Source organism: Anomalospiza imberbis, chromosome 3 (genome assembly GCF_031753505.1).
Source record: "Anomalospiza imberbis isolate Cuckoo-Finch-1a 21T00152 chromosome 3, ASM3175350v1, whole genome shotgun sequence".
Lineage (NCBI taxonomy): Eukaryota > Metazoa > Chordata > Aves > Passeriformes > Viduidae > Anomalospiza > Anomalospiza imberbis.
The window spans coordinates 97,770,347-97,790,813 of record NC_089683.1 but is presented as its reverse complement, the minus strand read 5'-3'; the positions used below and the strand labels follow the sequence as shown (position 1 = coordinate 97,790,813).

At 42.3% G+C, this 20,467-nt stretch overlaps 1 protein-coding gene across 2 annotated transcripts; it reads right to left on the bottom strand.

Annotated features, from left to right (window-relative positions):
- Positions 1-301: 301 nt before the first annotated feature.
- EPHX1 (epoxide hydrolase 1) lies at positions 302-19,292 on the bottom strand. Of its 2 annotated transcripts, none has more exons than XM_068185931.1 (9): positions 19,173-19,292; positions 12,129-12,313; positions 10,534-10,714; positions 8,140-8,367; positions 7,193-7,322; positions 6,348-6,562; positions 4,197-4,305; positions 3,112-3,237; positions 302-1,660 (listed from the first exon to the last, which is right to left on the bottom strand). In XM_068185931.1, the coding sequence occupies exons 2-9, from the start codon at positions 12,306-12,308 to the stop codon at positions 1,435-1,437; spliced, it is 1,395 nt and encodes a 464-aa protein (XP_068042032.1). In that variant the 5' UTR covers positions 12,309-12,313; positions 19,173-19,292; the 3' UTR covers positions 302-1,434. The 2 variants fall into 2 exon arrangements, with proteins under 2 accessions (XP_068042032.1, XP_068042033.1); XM_068185932.1 differs by lacking the exon at positions 19,173-19,292 and adding an exon at positions 12,598-12,854.
- Between the last annotated feature and the right edge of the window lie 1,175 nt (positions 19,293-20,467).

The window sequence follows — 20,467 nt, the reverse complement described above, 5'->3', positions numbered from 1 at the left end:
CTAAGAGCTCCTCTGTGTTACTCAACTGGCACCCAGGCGCAGCAGGCAGAGGAAAGGGAGCAAGAGGTCTCACCTCTGCTCAGAAAACTGACCCAGGCTTCTCTGCAGCCCATCTGCCCCAATGACTTTCTGTCAGGGTTGGTGGTGGCTTTCAGCACTAGGATTTGGATGTGCCCAGCAGGAGAGTCCGCTTGCCTCCTGTGAAATAAACTGTGTGGTATGCTTGAGTCTAAACCCTTGTGGGATGGAGCTTGGATCTGCTGAGCTTCTGATCTTAGCTTCCATTTCAATTAATATTGTGGAAATAATACTAATCCGTGTAAGTGTTATTGATAGATTGTATTTCCCTGTACTTTCAGAAGTAGAGAAGGACATCAGTGGAGAACAAAACCACACTGAAATCAGTCATCTGGAGATGGTTTAAGACCTGTTTGAAGCTCAGCTGCACACAGTAGGGACAGGAGCTGGTAAAGCCATACAGCCCTTCAATTTTCTTTGAGCCGTTTGCCTTCATTCTGACCTCTGTGACAGATGGAATACAGAATTGAGAGGTTCTGAGCTGATGATTCTCCTAGTTGGTACCAAGCAAAATATCAGTTGTTAAAAGAATTAAAAGAATCACACAGGGGTTATTAAAAAAATTTCTTTTAATTTTGAATTAATATTTTTATTCTTTGGTAAGAGGTATTTACAATACCCTGCCAAAGCAGTGCAAAGCCACAGTGTGTTGAGCTTACCTAGGGCTATAATTTGAGAGTACAAATTCAGTGCAGAGGTAGTTGAGGCTGTAGCTACTCTACCCAGCCCCACCTCCTGGACTGAGCTACAGGCACCTGTGTCTTTCAGCTGCTCCTCACACATCCCAGGAGCCTGGCACAGGATAGTCCAGCTTCTTCACAGCCAGGAAGCTGCTTTAGAGCCCAGGCTGGAAGAGAAAGGCAGCTAGCAGAAGGCAGTTTAAAGATACTGTAGATCATCAATGCTGATTGATTGATGCACTCATGCAAGTTAGGTCTGCCAGGCTGCTCCCTGCTCTTTTATGTGAGGAACTTCATGCTCACAGCAACTCAAATTTTACTGCTGCCATGAAAAAAAGTCTTTCATAACAATTTAACTGTTACTAGGTATGTTAGTAGTTGTGAGGTCTATTTTTCAATCTCAAAGCAAGAGTCAAGAATACTACAGAACACGTTTCTGAAGATGCCCAAGTATTCTTCATGCTACTTTCTGAGCCTAGCTGAACAAAAAAAATAACCCAGCCCAAAATCTGTTGGTCCCCATGGCAGTATCTCATGCAGATACACTGCATTTTTCTTTCTGTCCTTGCTCACATCTGGTCAACAATAAGATCTAATTACATGGATTACAGCAGACTTAGTAAGCCCTGCACATGTGCTAAGCTAAAAGTAATTACTCTGCTGTTTCTTAGGGAAGTTATTCCCCTTTCTTTTTCCAGAGTTGCTCTTTCTCTACTTTGTCAACAAATTGCAGAATATCTTTAGCAAGAAGTTCGGGTTCCTCGAAAGCTGCGAAGTGGCCACCTCGAGGCATGAAGTGGAAGGAGACGATGTTGGTGTATTTCTTCTTGGCCCAAGCCTGGGGTATGTGCAGGATTTCATTAGGGAAGGCAGCAATGCCAGTGGGTACCTGTACTGTGAGCCTGAGAGAGGAGAGAGAATCACTGTAATCTTCCAAACACTTAAGTCTGCAACAAATCCAAAGTCCCAAGGAAATGTTTCTGAACAGTTGGGTACACTCTTGTTAGGCATTAAAAATTTGACTCGCAGATCCTAAAACTGAAGACAACACTCTAATTCCTGAGGAAAAAAACTATTTTTTTTATTTTTGCATACAGAGATATTAAGGCAATTTTGCAGAGGATCCAGGGCATGAGGCTCAGAAGCATGGAAAGGGAGAGGAGAGCCCTAGGAGATGGTGGGCAGCAAATTTCCTCTTGCTGCACACAGGGCTCAAATTGATGGGCAAGCACACAATTTGATAAGAGCTGGAGAGAGATTTACAGAGAAGATAACCACTCAAATATGCTAAGCCTGGCAAGACAACTGGAGAATAATTACTTCACAGGCGGAGAGAAGAGAGGAATACTAATAATCTAGACTAGTTCAGAAGCAACATTTCTGTATGTGAGACTATACCTTGTAAAATAGCTCTTGCTTTTAACTGGTACAAATGCACACTATAAAACATTCTTCACATTAGGAAGTGTAAGGAAACAACTGGATTTGAGGGGTGTGAATGATCTGTGCTTGTTTTAAGAGCCACATTTTCTAGGTTTGAATATCCCATGCACATAAACTGCATTGTCAGAAGTTTAAAATGTAGATACAAAAAGTGCTGGGCATGTAGCCACTGGAAGGCTGAGGTCAGTACTTTACACAAGACTCTGAGACTCTGTCCTCTAGGCACTTAGAAGCTCACACAGCTCATCTCATGCAGGCAAGATACTGCCCACAGTATAGCCACAACGGCTTCAGGAACTGAGTCAGCTTCCTGGGAGCATCATTTTACAGCTAAATAAATACCATGGCACTGAGCTGTGGCTGCAAATACTTCGGGGCAGGTTTAAGCCTTCACTCATACTCAGGCTGACACAAGTACATTCAACCAAGCTGCTGTCTGAAGAGTCTGAGCAGCAGCAGGCACATCAGTCTCACTGACTCCTCAGTGATGCAATTTGTCAGCAGGCTGAAGTTGCTTCCAAAGGAAGGACTTCAGCCTTTTGCATAAACAGGCAAAGTGTGTCCAGAAATGTACTAAAACTACAACCAACTCAACTAAACAAAACTGACTGGGTGACTCAGTCACAGACTGATACAGTAATTGAAATAAAATCGGGAAGTACATGGATACACCATGAATGGGAGGCCCTCAAGCGGTGCCTCCAGTCAGATCTCCTTACTGATGGCTCAGGAGTCCTACCTAAGCACCGTGTTTTCCAAGCACAGCATAGTACATCAACTACCTGGTCTGTTTTGCAGAAGAATACTGTGAGAGGGCAGTGTTTTTCCTCATCATTCAGGAATCTATAAGGCATGTAACTATAAAATTAAGATCAGAGCAAAATATTTAAAGAGAAGAAGCCACACTTACTTTTCATGTTTCTGTGTGCCTATCCCCTTCTGCAGGTTTTCTTTGTAGAAACGCATGGAGGAGACAATGCAGCCTGACACCCAGTAGATCATGATATTGGTGAGCAGATCATCCAGGCTGAACTTCCTGAAGAGGCAAGCTCAAGAGATGGCTTAATTAGAACTGAAAACTGATTTGCATCACTTTACCAGGGACTTGACTTTGGTTTGGTTGTAAGGGAAAAAATAATTATAGGAAATAAATAGTGGTTAAGAGTGGAGAGGTGAAGTTATTACTCCCCCTCTGTCTGCCAGTGACCAATAAAGGATGCCAAAGGCTTTCAGACACAAACTGGGAAGTCACATTTTAACTCCTACACAGAAGGCAGATTCCAACAAGCACCTTATGCTCCAGTGTTGTTGTCTCTCCTGTCCACAGACTAGGAGGGTGGGAGCAGAACAGCACATGCAACAGCTTGTGCCATTTATTAATGATAATCTGAAATGCTACTGTGAGCCCTCAACAGAGCCCTCACACACCAACATGTGCTGTAAACAGTGCATGTTTCATATAAAATTATTAGCTGTATGCAGGGCAAACATTCCATGCAAATCTGCTGCAGCTGGGCCTTTCCATAGCATGCCCCCTCTCTCCATTCCTGCCAGGTAGTTCTCAAAGGGGATTTCAGCTCTGATTTCTGCTGCACACTAAACATAATCCTTTATTAGCAAATGGCAGGTAGATAAAACAGTAACAATCAATCCAAAGCCAATTCACAGAGAGTTAATTGTGAGTGTTACAATAAATCATGAGTTGCCAGCATCTTAATGTGGGTTAAAATTTTGGATTTTTTGTCCTAATGAGATTCTTCCCCATATGTCAGTTTTTAATATCCAGGAGTTGCAGGGTTTATTTCTGTTCTAGGAGATGGAAGTGGGAAGGGAATCCATCAGCCTCCATGGCCTGTTTGCCTCTCTGTGTGCTGGAGTGGAGCCCTGCACCAGCTGTGGTCACTAGAGGCTTCCTGAGGTGTGAGGTGACCATTTCAGACAAACCTCTTCAGCTGACTCTGGGCTTAGTCACCTCATCCAAAACGGCAAATATACCTCTCTAGTCCTCCATCCTCTAGATTCTGGAATTCCATATCAGTCCATGAAGAAAACTTCTCCAAGATGTATGCAGCCAGTCCCACAGGAGAGTCATTCAAACCACAGCCTGTAAAGGAGGAGGAAAATTTAAAATTATAACTGATATCCAACTACAGAACTCAGAGTGTTAGAGAAGCTGCCTGTTATAATATAGGGGATGTGATTTTACAAAGTTGTTCCATCAGCTGCTTTCTTAAATAAATAAAACAGTACATTGATTTGGAGCCATTTAATGCCAAATCATAAACTGCAAGTATCTGCAAACAAGGAGGCTCCGTATTAGCTCACACTGAACATTTTTTGAACTGATGTAACAGTACTGGATTTCTGCTGGCTTTTCTTTTTTTCTGGTAAGCTAATAAGATTAAGCTCTGTGTGCCAAGGAGGGCTTGCTTCCATTAATCTGGAAGTTGTCATGTATTAAACAGCATTACAGAGCCAAACCCCACATGCCTACACATGACCAGGAGGATTTGCAGCATTATCTAACAGCAAAAACATTTTAAGGATTATTAGAAAGTCATTAAGGAACAGCAAGGCTCTGCTAAATGGTCCATCTTCTGAATTAGCAATAGCAAACTGCCTTCATGTAGAACAAGCCTTCATATAGAGTTTATAGTTTGCTTTTCTTGGACAGAAAGAACACACCTGCACTTGGAACTTTGATCACACATCCTAGTGCTGTGAAATACAGGGACTGTAAACTGTCCCAGCTTCTCAGTAAAACATGAGAAAAAGCTGTTCCCAAGGAACAGTAACAAATTTCAAGTTCCACCCATGCAACCCATGCTTCCAGGAAGGTGCCTAACACCGCAGCTGGCACAATTTCATCAGTAATTGCTATTTAAACATGACAGTGGGATTTCAATTATTAAGCAACTAGTATTGATAACTAAAATTGCAAGTGTTTGAAAAAGTTCTGTTGAGCACTTTCCAGATGTGCTGGACATAACGAGCAATAGCCTGTTCTATTCTACTCACTGTGAGTAGAGTGCATTGGTTTACATAGAGAAAAACTGACACTGGTCCTTAGAGCACTTGGAATGCAGCCATTTCTGTCAGAAATTTCTTCAGAGTGTTTTTCTCCTTTCAGGAACCTGCCACTACTCTGCTTCTCTCTTCTATGTCCTTTGGAGAACTGCAGAAATGCTCCAGTCCCCAAAGCATGAACTGGCAGCTGGTTCCCAGTCTGCTCTGACAGACCACACATGACTGGTAAGGACAACAATCAGCCAGAATTCTGATTGAGAAGGAGTATGGCTTAGGCATCTTTCAGATATCAGCTTCCCTCTTTTTCCTAAAGCACAGAAGACTGGCAATTTTTAGAAACCAAAACTCGACAGAAGCAAAATTATTTTAAATCCATACAATTATCCTTTTGCCTCCACATTTTAAGAACATACCTGCCTCTGTAGGTAAGCTTATGGAAAACCATTAAGAAATATTTCCCTTAGCTATATTTTTAATAAAATCCATCAGTGAATTGCTGCTGCACCAAACTAAAATGTAGTCAGTACTCTTGACTCAGTTGTCCAATTCAGTCACAAAAGACGTTTCTAAAATAGAAACACTTAATACTCAGATACTTAAAGCAGTTAAACCATCTGAGTGACTAGCTCATGTAGAAAGAACATCATAGCTACAATTTTTTTCCTTGAAAGTCTGCAAGTGATTCAGAACAATGAGTGAAAGTGAAATTTGATTTTACTTCTCAAGTATTACTTATCTCTATAATAAATAAACTACATTGTGTGCTGAGATAGCTAAAAGCTTCTTGTAGTTTACATTACTTGAATATGATCCATTCTCAGAGAAGAAATTATCTTTTGCTCTCAGCAGAGCTGCATTTGAAATGGAATTACAGTCCCCAGTGATAGCAGAAGTGGAAAAATATTAAACTATCTATTTTATTTATGAAAACTGGAAAATGAGGTCAGTGGCACTTGAAGCATGCTCAGTTTGGATGTGCAGATACACTGCAAAAAAACCCCTATTTTCTGCATATTTTAAGCAGTACATTTTGTTTCAATGAAAGTACAACTAAAGTGAAGAGACTTAGGTATCCTGAGCTCAAAAAAGGTTATTTTTGAGGGTTTTTGTTTGTTTTACCAACAGTATCTGGTTTTGTAGTCTGTATGTGAGCGTAGCCAAACTCGGACAAGATCTTGTAGAGCCATTTCTTCAAGAAGGGGAACATCCTCCTGACATCTTCATCCTGGAATCCAAAGAGCCCTGGGAAGTACCGGCCCAGCAGGACGGAGAGCAGGTGAGAGAGTCCCAGCTTCGAAACTAAGACCATGTTTAAATGGAGTCCTTTCACATGGCTAAAGACAAAAAAAAAAAACCCCACAAGTTAACAAGAAGTTAATAAAAGCTCAAAGTTGTTGTATTTAGAATCACAGAATATCCTGAGTTGGAAGGGACCCACAAGGATCATCAAAGTCCAACTCCTGGCCCTTCACAGGACAACCCCAAAAATCACACCATGTGCCTGAGAGCATTGCCCAAATGCTTCTTGAACTCTGCCAGGCTTGGTGCTGTGACCTGTAACATTTAAAATGTTATTAACAGAAATGGATATACTTGAATTCCAGGCTGTAATTACATCATGACCTCAGCTGCCCTTTGTAGTGTGGCTTTTCACACAAAAATGACAAGTCAAAGGGACAACTGTCAGTAATCAGTACACATTCCAGGCACTAAGCCACAAATCCTCCTTTTTTTTTTTCTTTACTTGTCCCACTCCAGGCCTCAGCAAGGCCACTACAAAACTACTGCACAACTGTTTGAAAGAAAAAACATTTAATAAAAACTAAGGAATGTAATTTTAGGACTTTGCTTAACACTGAGCACCAAAGAGAGAACCTACACGGTGAGGACTTGGGCAGGAACTCCCAAGTGCACAGGAAATAACTATTCACAGAGTAAAACAGCTGCACCAAGGGGGTACTCACCTGGGAGCTATCTGGGCCAGGTTGGTGCAGATGAGCCAGCCACAGTCACCACCCTGGGTGTAGAACTCATTGAATCCCAGTCTGAGCATCAATTCATAAAATACAGAAGCAGCACTCACAGAGTTGAAGTCTGCATTAAAAGAAAAGAACACTTTTGTTGCATTAATTCCACCCACACTTCTGACCCTGCAGCACTGATCTCCACATCAAGGCAATGTTTAAGTTTCTCGAAAGCGACAAGTCCCTTTCTCCTTGCCTGACTGTATGCAAGCCCTTCTCACATCCAAGCACAGAGAGCAAGCAGAAACCATGAGGAGGACAAACTCCAGCCTTTGTTGCAGACCTCTCCACTGCTCTGAATGTTGACCACAAAATCGTAGCCAGGGAAGCAGAGAAAAGCAAACCCAACTTTCTCCACATCTGCACATGCAATTAAATACTAAACTCAGTATCACTTTAAACACTACCTTGCCTCAATTTGCTGCAGTTTGTGATTGTATAACTCAGAGCATAAGCTGAGCAAGCAGGTATTTGGCTGCAATCTGCTATGCGAATACATGAACTGCTTCGTTTCAACTCTTCCTTCCCACCTACCTGTACAATGCTGTCGAATATGGATGCAAAACACCAAAAAGGAACAGTAATAAATTAAATTTACCCTGCCTGCTCACTCACAGACAATTAATGGACACAATTACAACTCTTGAGTTGTCACTTCATAGCTTTTTATGGTCCTTTTAAATTATCTACACACTGCTCCAGAAACTAGCCAGTGATGTCACCCGAAGCCACCCCCTTATCTCCGTTGTCCCACTCGACACACAGGGTCTCTGTTTCCTCACTGGGAAAACAAAAAGTGTGTAACAGGAGTTGCTGTTCTGCTAACAGAGGCTGCCTCACTGTGAGACTGGGCTTGTGGGGGTTCAGTTTCTTCTCCTATGTCATACCTTTTTTGTGGGGTGCTTCTGAGAAACCATAACCAGGGATAGATGGGCAAATAACTTCAAAAATGTGCTCATCACCAAGCCCGTGGCTTGCAGGATCCGTCAGGAGAGGGATAATTTTGTAAAACTCGTAGAATGAGCCAGGCCAACCATGAACCATTAATAGTGGCTTTGCAGCCTTGCCTTCAGGCAAATGAGGAGGCTTTACATGAACAAAATGGATATCAATGCCTGTAAAAATAAAATCATTAATTAGCATGCCCAAATTTACCATGACACTGAAACTAATCACAGAACAGATTACGAATAAATCTTTTTTCCAGTCCTTTTTTTTTTGGTGAGCTTGCAAACGCACTGCACCTCCCTGGGTACATTTATCTAAGGACCTTAAAGTACTTCATAATGGGCAATTAAGCACCACAGCAGCCAAATGAGGTTGGCTATTTCTGTTTTAAAATAAATTGGCAAATTAAGACATAGAAGTGAAGCAATCTACCAATGGTAACACAGTGACGCACACAGCTTACAGGCAGAGGAGACAATTACATCATTTAGCCCAAGTGCCCTTAAATTTTACCCAAATGTTGCTACATGGCACAGGATAGGATTCAGTCAGCCAGAGATTTTTCTTCCTGAAAGGCCTACAACTGCAGCTTGAAGGCACCAAGAGATAGGGAATCCATCACGATGTGCAGCTGTTTGTTTGGGGGCATGAATCACTTTCCTCATCTTGTGCATGCCTTACTTTCCACTTGAACATGTCTGGTTTCTGTCCCCAGCCACTGACTCTAAATACTGCACAAAAGGAATTTTAAAAGCCTTCACTAAATATTCTCTGTCTGTGGAAGCCTCCTGTAATCAGGTCACACATCTTAACTGCTGATAAACCAATCATGCCAAATTGAGGATTTTATGCCTCGCTAAAAGAGAGTTAAAGTGTTGATTTTTGTAGTTCTTTCCTACCCTTTGTCCAAAGCTTTCAGTATCTCTTTAAGTGAGTAAACCAAAACAGAAACCTATGTTCTAGTACCAGTCTCCTGCTTGTTCAGTGAAAGGTAAAATCTGCAATGTGTTTTCCATTTTGACTCTTTCCAGCAGGAAAACTTCACATTGCACTGCCTGCTTCAGGTGAGCTGCTCTTCCTCAAACTAACTCAGGGATTTATTTTCCAGGAAACAGGAATTTGTTCCCAGCAGAGCCTGAATGCCTCATTTCTTGATGTATTTAAGCATGTTTTACTCACATCAACTCCAGTTCACCAGCAATCCCACCGTCTTTCACTGACTTGAGATTTCCCCATCCTTGACACTTCTGTGAATCTCTGCATTCTCTGAAAAGCTTTCAAGTGATGACAGAAAGTAGGAATCTGATACACAGCATGTTTGACCTTGTCTTTTCATATCTCCTCTCTGTAATCTTTCCCAACTCAGAAATTTCCCTTCCCATTCCTATACATAGTGCATTGTCCTTAGCTGCTTCTCCCTTTCTTGTCTCAGATTGTGCTTTTTTCTTCTTTTTTAAGGGAAGACTTTCTGGTTTTATCTTTTCAGCACTAACCATCATTTAAATAAGTGCTTTAAGCTCTAACCACTATGTAACACCATTTCTTGTCCCAAATCCATTTAAAATACTATGGCAAAGTGCACCTTTTGAAATAACACGCAATCATGGGTGCAAGTAAAAACAGAACAAAATACCCTGTTGAGGTTAAATTTTGCCATCATGTGAGACAACTGCCTGCTGTGCTCTAGACCTACAACTGGACCCGAGCACCACCCTAAATCAGGTATTTTTAAAAGCCCAGTCTGACCAAGCTCCAGCACCAGCAGACCTTGGCTGAATGAACTCTTTGGAAAGAATGAATGAAGAGAAACCATTCCTTCACACCTGGCAGCACATCAACCCCAGGGGAGAAGCATTGTGCACTCCTAGGCCTGGGAATGCCTGAAGAGGTGCAGCAGAGCACATCTGCCCTGCCAGGCAGGGCCAACCTGGCCAGCTGAAGAGGGCTGCCAGGCTGATGGCTTCACTGTGACAGTGGCAGCTGGGAAGCTCCACAGAGCATGAGGAGACATCTGTGGGAATTTTTGCATGACTGCATGCAAGGCAGGGAACATGTGTACATCTTAAGATCCACTTCTGCTTCCAAACACTCGTGCTTGGCTCCTGTTAACACCAGCTGACAGCCTGCTCATGCACAGGGAATTCCATTTGTCATTCCTTGTCCTAAAGGCTTCAATTACAACCAAGGAGTTCCCTGCTCCTTCAGCAGTGATGCCAACAATCCAGCCAGGGAGGGAAGGCCCTGTGACACAACCAGAGCCTTTTTCCTACCAAGTTCCTTTGCAGACAAATTTATCTATTGCTGGTTATATTTTAAGGGGAAAAGCAACACACCTTGAATCTTTGTTTTGAATTGTGGGTACCTGTTGAGGACTTCAACTTGTTTCTTCCAATTGAACTGGTTTTTCCAGTAGGACACAACCTTCCTGAGATGCACTGAGTTAGTTCCATAATGGTAGCAACTGTTCTCCAGTGGCTCAGTGAATCGAGCCTGGTCAAGTCTCCTGAATAAATCCTACAGAGAAAGAGAGAGAAGAGACATTAAAAGCACTTGTGTCTGCTGTCTTGGGCTGTGTGTGGTTTCTAGTTATTCCCACGGGGAATGAGAACAGGGGAAATAACATCTCTAATTAGAACCCTGTGCCTTTTGCTGATGCTCCGTCAGCTGTTCCCGTTCTTTTCCTCCTGCAGGTGGCCTCCTTCCTCTTCCACTCACAGCTGTTACCAGCCTTTGTTCTGCAGGGCTGCCTAACCTGTCTGCCAGGCTGAGAACCACAGAGGACAAGATGTTCTGCTGGCACTGCTGTGGCTTCAAGGGGTAAGTCTTGCTGCCTTTCCAGGGTACTTCCCTCACAGTCAATGCATGGATCTGGCCCAAACCTTTTCCTTTCCTTCCCAAACCCAGAGGTGGGAGGTCTTCACCAGGAAATATTCAGAAGGATTTTGCATAGACAAAAAGTTGGTGAAACCAGACTGAAATTGAAGTTGGCCAATCTGGAATAACAATGACAGTCACCTTCCCACTGCACTTCAGGGCTATAGGGGATGCTGATGACACTGCAAGATCACTTCAAAGTCCCTCAGCAGAGAAGGACTGAGCCAAGAGCCCCTTCCTACTGCAAACAGAACCACAGAGTAGCTGAAAGGTAGGTCTGGAAATCTAATCCTGCTCAAACATTTTTAAGTTAGAAATTATCCATCTTAGTGTCTGCAGTGTAAGGGGAAAACAAAATGGAGACCAATGTCCCTTGATATTACTAAGAAGGGTAAGCAAAGTGTTAAAAAAAACAGGCTTTGCTGAGAAATTAGGAATCTATTATAAATTAATAATATGAGCAATCCCATGAGTATTGTTTGAACCATGACTCCACAAAGATCTATGAAATCGTTCAATCCCTGGCTTAAACACACACAATCAAAATCTTTCTATCCAACAAATTCTGCAACGTATGTGTTTACTGTAATTACCACAGTAATTTAGTGTTGACCAAAGTAGACTATTAATTACAGAAGAATCAGCATCCAACACAGCTGCAAATATAAAGCAGTCAAGAAAATGAGGTATTTGTAATTGCTTCTGAAAGAAAAGGGGGAAAAATACATTGTTCTTATTCTGGTCTACACAAACTGAGGAAAATGCACAAACAGAAAAACAGAGTTGAGTAATCTGTAATATGATTTTTATGTTTATTAGGCTTTGCAGAGTAGCTTTATTTACCAGCAATCATGCAAGATCTATCTGAGAACAAAATTATACAGTGAGATCTGCCTATTCATACCTATTTTCTGAAGGACTGAAAAATCCCTTCCCCCCACACCTGGACATCACTGGCACTCTGTTGGTTCAATTTAAAAATTGCTTCCAAACACGTTCTGCATCTGTTTGGCCATTTCTTCCTTCCCTCCCCCCAGCCCAGAGATTTGCTTACACTCAGCTCTTCCTCTGCAGTCTCCACCTTAAATGGCCGAATACTTGAGTCGTCTTTAGTCTCAGGCTTTTGTCCTCTTCCCCACCACCCATCTTTGAAGGGCAGTGTATCTTCATTCCTCTTGGAAAATAAGAAGTAGATGAGGAGTGTCCCCAGGACCAGGAACACCTCGAGCAACATAATGTCTGCAAGAGAAGAACAGAACTCTGGTGAGCTCAGTCAGCCCAGAGCCAGAGTCTTTGTAAAGACTTTTCCCTTTTCAGACAGGATTCCAGCTACAGGATGTTCTGGCACTCACATGATAGCGATACTTCTGTGAAATTTCTGAACTGGAATGTTTTAACCTATCCAAATGAGGAAGAATTGTTTTAAATAAAAGACACATAATAAAAGCAGAGGTCAAAGTAAGATAAAGAGATAATGAGGCAAATAAATAGTCATCATAATGTAAATATAACATAATAATTACAATTATACAATACACATTTAATGCTTTCTCTTCCTCTGAAGTTCTAGATTCCCCACAAATCCCAGGGCAGAGCATCTCTTCAGCAAAGATTACAAGTCTACTGCTGTAGATTCAGAGGGAAAGAAAAGCAAGACAGAATATATACACAGAATAAAAAATTAACAGCGTGAGGGCAGCCACCTTGTACCTCCCAGTCAGCCAGGAAGTGGAGCAGGGATATATTTGCACAACCCTTGAACAGCAGTGTAAAGGGCAGTCAGACCTTCCCTTTCCTTCTCCCTGTGAACTGTTTTAAAGAGAAAACAAAAGCCCATGCTCTAAAATGTGATCACATTGCCAAGTGACAAAATTCTGTCAAGGTGCAGAGCAACCTGATTTCACAGCCCATCTGCATAACACAGCTGCAGGGCTGATGTGCTTCAGTCAAACAGAACACCTCAACAAAAAAAAAAAAATTGAATATATTTGGGCTGTTTCGTGCTGCAAATAGAAAAAACACTTAGACTTGTCTTTAATAATTAATGTTTGCAAGCATGCCTTTAAGTGTAAGAAAAGTTAGTAAGGTGGTTTGGGGAACAGTACTGTCATAATTTTAATGCATAATTTTAAAGAATGTCATGCTTCAAACACTCATTTGCTGGAGAATTACTAAGACATCAAGTATTTCAAAACTTCTGTAGGGCAAGGATTGTTTATGACCCAGAACATCTTCAATCTCTCTAGAGCCAGAAGGTTTTGTTGGTTTTGCTGCTGCAGAGTAATTTGATGCTCTGGAATGGCTCAAAGAGTCATCAGAATGCACCAAATTTACTCCTGGATCAAACCAGGAATTTTAGCACAAGTTAACGGGAATTCACAGGATTAGAGCAGGAATGAAACTGAATGGAATCGTTTAAGTGCCTTTATGTGACAGGACACGTTTTAGTCAACTTCTTGAGTTTGATTTTCTAATGGCTGACAATAAATAAATAAACACATAAGATAAGCACCCATAAAATATCTGTGCAGATTGAACAAGCTAAAAGAAAAAAAAAAAAAGAAAAAAAAATATATTTTTTACACATGCAAGTGCTACAGCCTTGATAGTGCCTGAGTCCTCAGAGGTTGGAGCTATTGGGAATGATAGGCAGTGCAAAAACTTGATTTGTTTATTTGTTTCACTGGTGCTTCCATAATTTCTGCCATTTGTTTTTCTTCACAATGTTATCTGGAGCATGAGACAACACTTTTTCCCACCTTTACAACACCCAGGCCATAACTCACCCCAGAATTAAAAAGTTTATCCAATTTCAGCTTGCCTCAGCACACAAACCAATGCAGTTTAGGAGCATCCTGAGCACAATTAAATTTTACTGCAAAGCACAATTGGAGGGGCTTGTAGAAACCTCAGAGCACTTTACATAGAAACGATACCTACCACAGCATTTTACAACATTTCTACTCCTAAGCGTTCATGGAGAAAAACAGCAGCTTCCCCTAAATCACACCACAACTTGGGCCATGTCTGGACTAGAAAGGGTCACCACCATAGCTGTGTAAACACCACACAGGAAAATCCCAACTCTTGGCCAAGTCCGATCTGCTTACAGAGCCCCCCAGCAAACAGAAGCGCTGCTGTCAGTGCCAGCCCCGTTGTTCAGGCTGGGCCACCTCCAAAACCAGAGCTCTCTTTGCCCTGGCTCCTGCTGCATCAGCACCACGGCCCCTGCCAGCACAGAGACAGGGGCACAGCACCCAACATGGAGCTGCTCTGCCCAGAACTGAACCTCGGCCAGAAACCTTCATGTCCTCATGTCCACACCCAGAGCCACAGAACCATTTCTGCTCCCCACCATCTCCTTTCAAGGACGCTTGAGAAAACAGAACTTTTGCAGCAGAAGACCTGGGGAGGGATTGAGTGCAAATGTGTATGTTTTGCATTCACCCTGGACTGTGTGTGGAAAGAACTCGCTGTGTGAACAGACACCCATTTCTGCAGTGAATTCTGAACAGATTTGAGGATGAGCTTGTTTACAATCCAGTAGTAAGTGCCAAAACTAGCCTCAGGTCTCACAAGAATCCTGATTTTTACTGCAGATAGTTGGGGCTGGTGACAAACTGATTTGCATGAGATGTCATCCTGACTTGGAAGAAGCCACCTCTGATATTGGATGGGCTATTTTTTGCTAACAGAGAGACTCTCTGTATTCAGTCTCTCCCAGTTCCCTTGCAAGTGCCTGTAAAATTCCTGATGATAATGGACACGAGCCCCAGAGTTCCAAGTGTGTCACATTTTTCTGTGAGTGCCTGGGAAGGGAAGGACCAAGTGCATCAGCAGTATTGTAACTCACACCAGCTCACCCAAGGGGATTGTTTTGTGAGGGATGAGCTGCTGGGATGCAGCGTGTTCCTACCAGCCTGGGCCCAGAGGAGGACGCTCAGAGCAGTGATTTCCCAAGTTCACTATTCAAACTGCTTCTCTGGAACTCTAGTGTGTTGTTTGAGCAGCACAAAGCAGCCTCAGTTGTAACACATCTGCACCTGAATTTCCTCCAATAATCACTGCTGGGATCTGTGGTGAAATGGAAGTTATCAGCTCCTTAACGCTTGTTCAACACTTGTTGAATGTGGAAGGACAAACAGGTACAATAACACTTTTCTACCCTCAGTTTTCAGAGATGTCAACAACAAAGTGCTGGTGGTTTTATTGTCTGAAGTCTCTTGATACAACCACACTGGCACTTTGCCTTTATAAACGAGTGCTTCAAAGGGAATTCATGTTTTGGTTTGGCCTTTTCCTCTTTTTATGTGACCTAAATTTCCTTCTCATCCCGAGAAGGAAATATTTCCATTTATTCCATGGTCCTTAGGCTCCAAGACTTTGCTGTACCCCAGGGTGGATATTGTTTACAGACAACACTTAAATATCTTAGACAGTACTTTTATCCTAAAGACTTCAAGGAGGAATGCTTTTGGTTTGCTGCTTTAAAAACATGTTTTCAAACAAAAATGTTGGAATGCAATGGCCCAGTAAATAGCCCAAAACGAAGCTCCTCTTGAAGAAGGCCAAGCACATCTCATGAAATATGCTTGCAAGAAAACCCCAAAACTTCCTTACAGTGTCTTACAGCTCCTTATTGGAAACATTCCTGGTTTTCAGCACCTTTCTGCATTTTGATTTGTCCTCTATCTATGCGTTAACATCAGAGCTAAGGGGTTGAAGGAACAGAACAATTATTATTTACATAAAAGCTATGTCCTGTCTCTTGCTTTGTCTTCATCAATACACATGAAGAGATGCCCCAGGGAACAGTGCTCTTCATTTTCAGAGAGGCCATCTATGAAACAGCTTCATGGTAAAATCCCCCTCTCCTTCTACGAGCAACCATCCATCTTAGCGATGCAGCATTAGAATTCTTCTGAAACATGTTTTTGGAGAAATAAACAACTGTGCAGACCTTCAACTTAATGCTGGAAATGCCTTCTGGCACCACCCAGCTGCAATGAATGATGCACAACACCCACAGCTTGAGGGTGCTACCAAACCCTGCCAGTGCAAAACTGCTGCTGCAAGAGTTGTGAGACTCTGCTGCTTTCAGAGCTAATTGTGGTTTAGGGTTAATAACATTTTCTCTCTGAAAATGGTTTACCAGCACACTGCAAGGGAGCTCAGAGCACTTGGCACACTCTGAGAGATACAAGGTTTATTGATTAATAATTACCCTGCAGGAGAAATAACAGCTCAATTTAAGTCATTTTCCTGTTTATTTTTGTCCCTTTACATAAAGTCCACATCAGGCTTTACCAAAAAAGCACCTTTCTGCTGCTGCACCTTCGTTTACACGCTGGTTTGCCCAAAGAGCAGCAATTGCAGGTTACTCTTCCCAAGAGACCTGAAGGAAAAACAACCCCACTGAAGGACTTAAAAAACTCATGGCACCTGTAACAGAGTCCCTGAGCACTGCCACAGTCTAAAAGGGACTAAGACACAGCACAGCCCTCACAGCTTCACCATCAGTCTGTGTCCTACCATCTCCAGGCATCACATTTTTGCTATCATGTAGCACCAGCAAATCAGACAGAAATCCACCGAGTCACTCGTAGAAGAAAATCTTCCTATTTCTGTAGTTTATGGAGCACTATGACAAGCTAGAAAATAGCTTAGCAACGCAGAAATTGCTTTGCCTACAAGTGATAACATCTCCCAGGTGAGCATGAAATGATGCATTTACATTGCAGGGGAGGAGGAGAGGCAGATCAGATGAAATAAAGCGTCTTATGCAGGAAAGCCAATCAAAGACAGGAAATACAAATCCAACAGAGTTTCTGCCTAGTCTCGATAAGAAATTTAGCATTTACATTTTTTATTGCCACAGGGAGGTGTCACACAATGCTATCTCCAAAACAGCAGGAAGAGATGATATCATCCTATTTTACTTTTTTTTCCCCTAGACTGTTCACAATCAGAAATTAACCAGTACAGAAGGAACTTAATTAGAAGGCTGTGAAGTGAGGTCACGTCCCCAAAGTAGTGAAACTACACTCTCTCAGGCCTCCTCCAGGAGTGGGGCATGCTGCTCCCAATCAGGGTTGGGGGTTCCCTGCTGAGGAACACCCCACACCTATGGCACTGAGGCACTGCTCCCGTGCAGCTCTTCACCTGCTTTGTCCCTTGGACAACAGGATCAAGCAACAGGGCCAGTTTAGGCTCTGGGGGTGCCCCTCTGCATCACCCAGAGCTTGCACCTGTCCTCTGAGGCATGTTACTCCAGAGGAGTAGTTGAGCACCTTACACAACACATTCCCACCTCATTTTTTCCTACAGTTACAATCAGCTGTTAACTCTGAAAGTCCACAGGCACTGTGACCCAAGTCTAACTAAGCATAAAAGAAAAGTAGTATGGGACTAAGTTCACTGTTATCCACTTGGCCTCATCCAGGGGCAGAATGTATGTAACCACTGGCAGTCAAAGCTCATATCCCAATCATTATTTAAAATACTGCATACCACTTTCTTAAGAGGAAGAAACTCAATTTACAAGAACACATATCCATGCAACATTACTTGTTCTTTCAAAGCCATGCCCTTCACGTTATTCCGTGCTGCTTACAAACATGATTTGTTTATCTCAGTTTTCCTTATTTTGCTTCTATTATGTTTGAACAAATCCACTCTCTTTCAAGAGTCTAAAAAAAGCATAAATACAAACTGATAGAATCCAGCTTGGGATCTGTGTGATGCCCATTAATGTGATCTAATGACTGCGTGCATGATTCAGGAGAAAGGAGATGCACTCTCCATCTGCAATAATTTCTGTTTAAGACTCTGCAGACAGAAAAGCCACGAAAGGACTCCTAAATCAGCACTGTTCGGTCACAGTAATTAAGGGTGAAAGAACTGTTCAAACTACCATAATAATGCATTAAGGTGAGATCATGCAAAGATTTTATCCTATTTATCCCATCCAGCCCTTACTCTATTTAATGACCCTCAAATCCCAAGAACAGGTTTTTTGCACAGGTGCAGAGAAGTGACAACAGCCTGGCATACAATGGAGGGTGAACACAGCCAAAAGCTCTCTCAAATCCCATCTTCTATTTGAAAGAGGGAAGGATACCATGCCAGTAACAAGTGTTTAAAACAATTCTTAGCCACTATCAAGCCAACTAAGTGACACAGTCCAAGAGAGTCCAAACAACATCTTGAGCTTTACTTCAACATTTCATTCCTAGTGCCTGAAAAGAAATTATGAACAGCACATGGTTCTGTTTTACCTTCCACTAGAGTTTCTAGGAATAATGAGGTTCACCTCCTCATCCTGTGCCAGCATCTGCATTTTCCGAGGAGGTGGAAATGAACCAAAAGAGTGAGATATTACAGATTAGGAAATGAGATTGAAGTAATTGTTCCTTAGGCCTTAAGGCAAATTTGGGCTCTAATTTGAGCTTCACCAAATCCTCCAGCAGTGAAGAGTAAAATGTTACCCTCCTTCCCTGTCATGGTGTTATTGCCAATGTTTTGCCTGCTCTGATCTCCAGATAAGATTTGTTTTCGTCTCAAACTGCTGGGTGGTACATCACAGCATGTCCCCTTCTATTTACTGCAGGATCTTCCATTAGTCTGAGTCTCTTAAGATTCTTCCACGGAATCAGGGAGGGAAAGATCTTTTCAGCTAGCAGATTTACAAGCTTTTTGTATTAGCACTGTTAGAAAACTATGTTACTGAAACCTTTAATTATTAAAACATGCAGAATTGATGTATATGTGGTGCTTTAGAGGGGAAATAAAAGAGTGCAAGCAGTCTGAGGTAAGAACAAAGTACATGACAATCCTTCAGTTAAAAGAAGATGTGGAGATAGAAATGATGAATATAAAGACTGCTGGAGGAATTTTCTGGCAAACTGCAAGACAGGTGAGGTGCACATTGTGAATTTAAATTAGGATCATGACTCTAAGTAGTAAGGGCAGCATGAATGAGAATGTGCTCGTTCCCCCATGATGTGAGACTCCCTCTAACCTCCGTGATGCCAAACTCCCTCCTTCCTCTGTGATGCAAGATGACCTCCATCTTTTGTGATGCCAGGCTTCCTCTTACCTCTGTCACACCAGTCTCCCTCTTACCTTTGGGATGAGACTCCATCCTCCGTTAGTGAAGATTTCATGCTTTTTTCTATGACATCTGATTATTTCTTTCCTCTGTGATGTCAGACTCTCTCCTTAATCTTTGATACCAGGCTCCCTCCTTCCTACAGGATGCCACATTCCCTCTTAGCTCTATGATGTCCAACTCTGTGATGTCAGAACCTTCTCGTCCTTCCTCAATGATGACACTCTCTTCTTTCTTCCTGATGCCAAACTCACTCTTACCTTTGTGCAACACTCTCTCCTTCCTCTATGATGGCAGACGCCCTCTCACCTTTCTGATGACAGACTCCTTCCCTTCCTCCCTTCCTTCCCTTTTCCATGTGTGATGCCACACTCCCTCTTACCTCTGAGATGTCCAAATCCATCGTACTCTGTGATGCTAGACTCCTTCCTCATTGATGCCAGACTCTCTTCTTCCTTCATGAGCACCCTCCTGTGTGTGAGAATTTCTCCTTCCTCAGTGAGAGATGACCGCAATCCTCTGTGATGTCAAACTTTTCCACATTTCTTCCGTTTTCCATGATGCCACCATTCCTCCTTCCTCGATGATGTCTGACTCCCTCTGACCTCTATGAGAGACTCCTTACTTCATCTATTATTTCAGATTTCCTTCTTTTTTCTAGGACACTAGACTCCCTGGCCACAAACCTGAATACTCCAAGTATAATGCAAGAACTGTGCAAAATAATATATAAGAGAATCAATTCATTTTGCCTAGAGCTGTAAGTGTAAAAGGAGAAAATAATATTAAATGTGCCTATGGAAGCAGGAATAGATCAAAACTTGTTGTCTCTCTTTGAAGACTTCATTCCCAACAACGAAGGGAACTTTGAATGATGCCAGAGGAGGGGAACAGATGGTAGCCATCATTTTCTGTCAAATAACTGCAACACCAAAAGGATGTGCCAGAGTAAACATGTAACAAGAACAATTCTTGCTACTTTATCTCTCCCTTAATAACAATATTTAAGTTCTCTTTGGATTCATGGTCTTAATCTAGAAAAGTGCACTACCTGTACCCACTAGATGAGAGCAATTAACACTCTTGATGAAGCACCCAAGAGGGCTTGGTCCTCCAACAGAGCGTGGGTTTTGATGCATCATACAAGGGTGTTTTACCTGAGAGGAAGACTTGTCTTCTATCAGACAGCAAAGCCCACCCAGGCTGCAGATACAGAACAAACAGGGAGAGCAAGAGTTGTCTGTCCTAACTACAGAATTCACAAGATGAACAAAATTTGACTG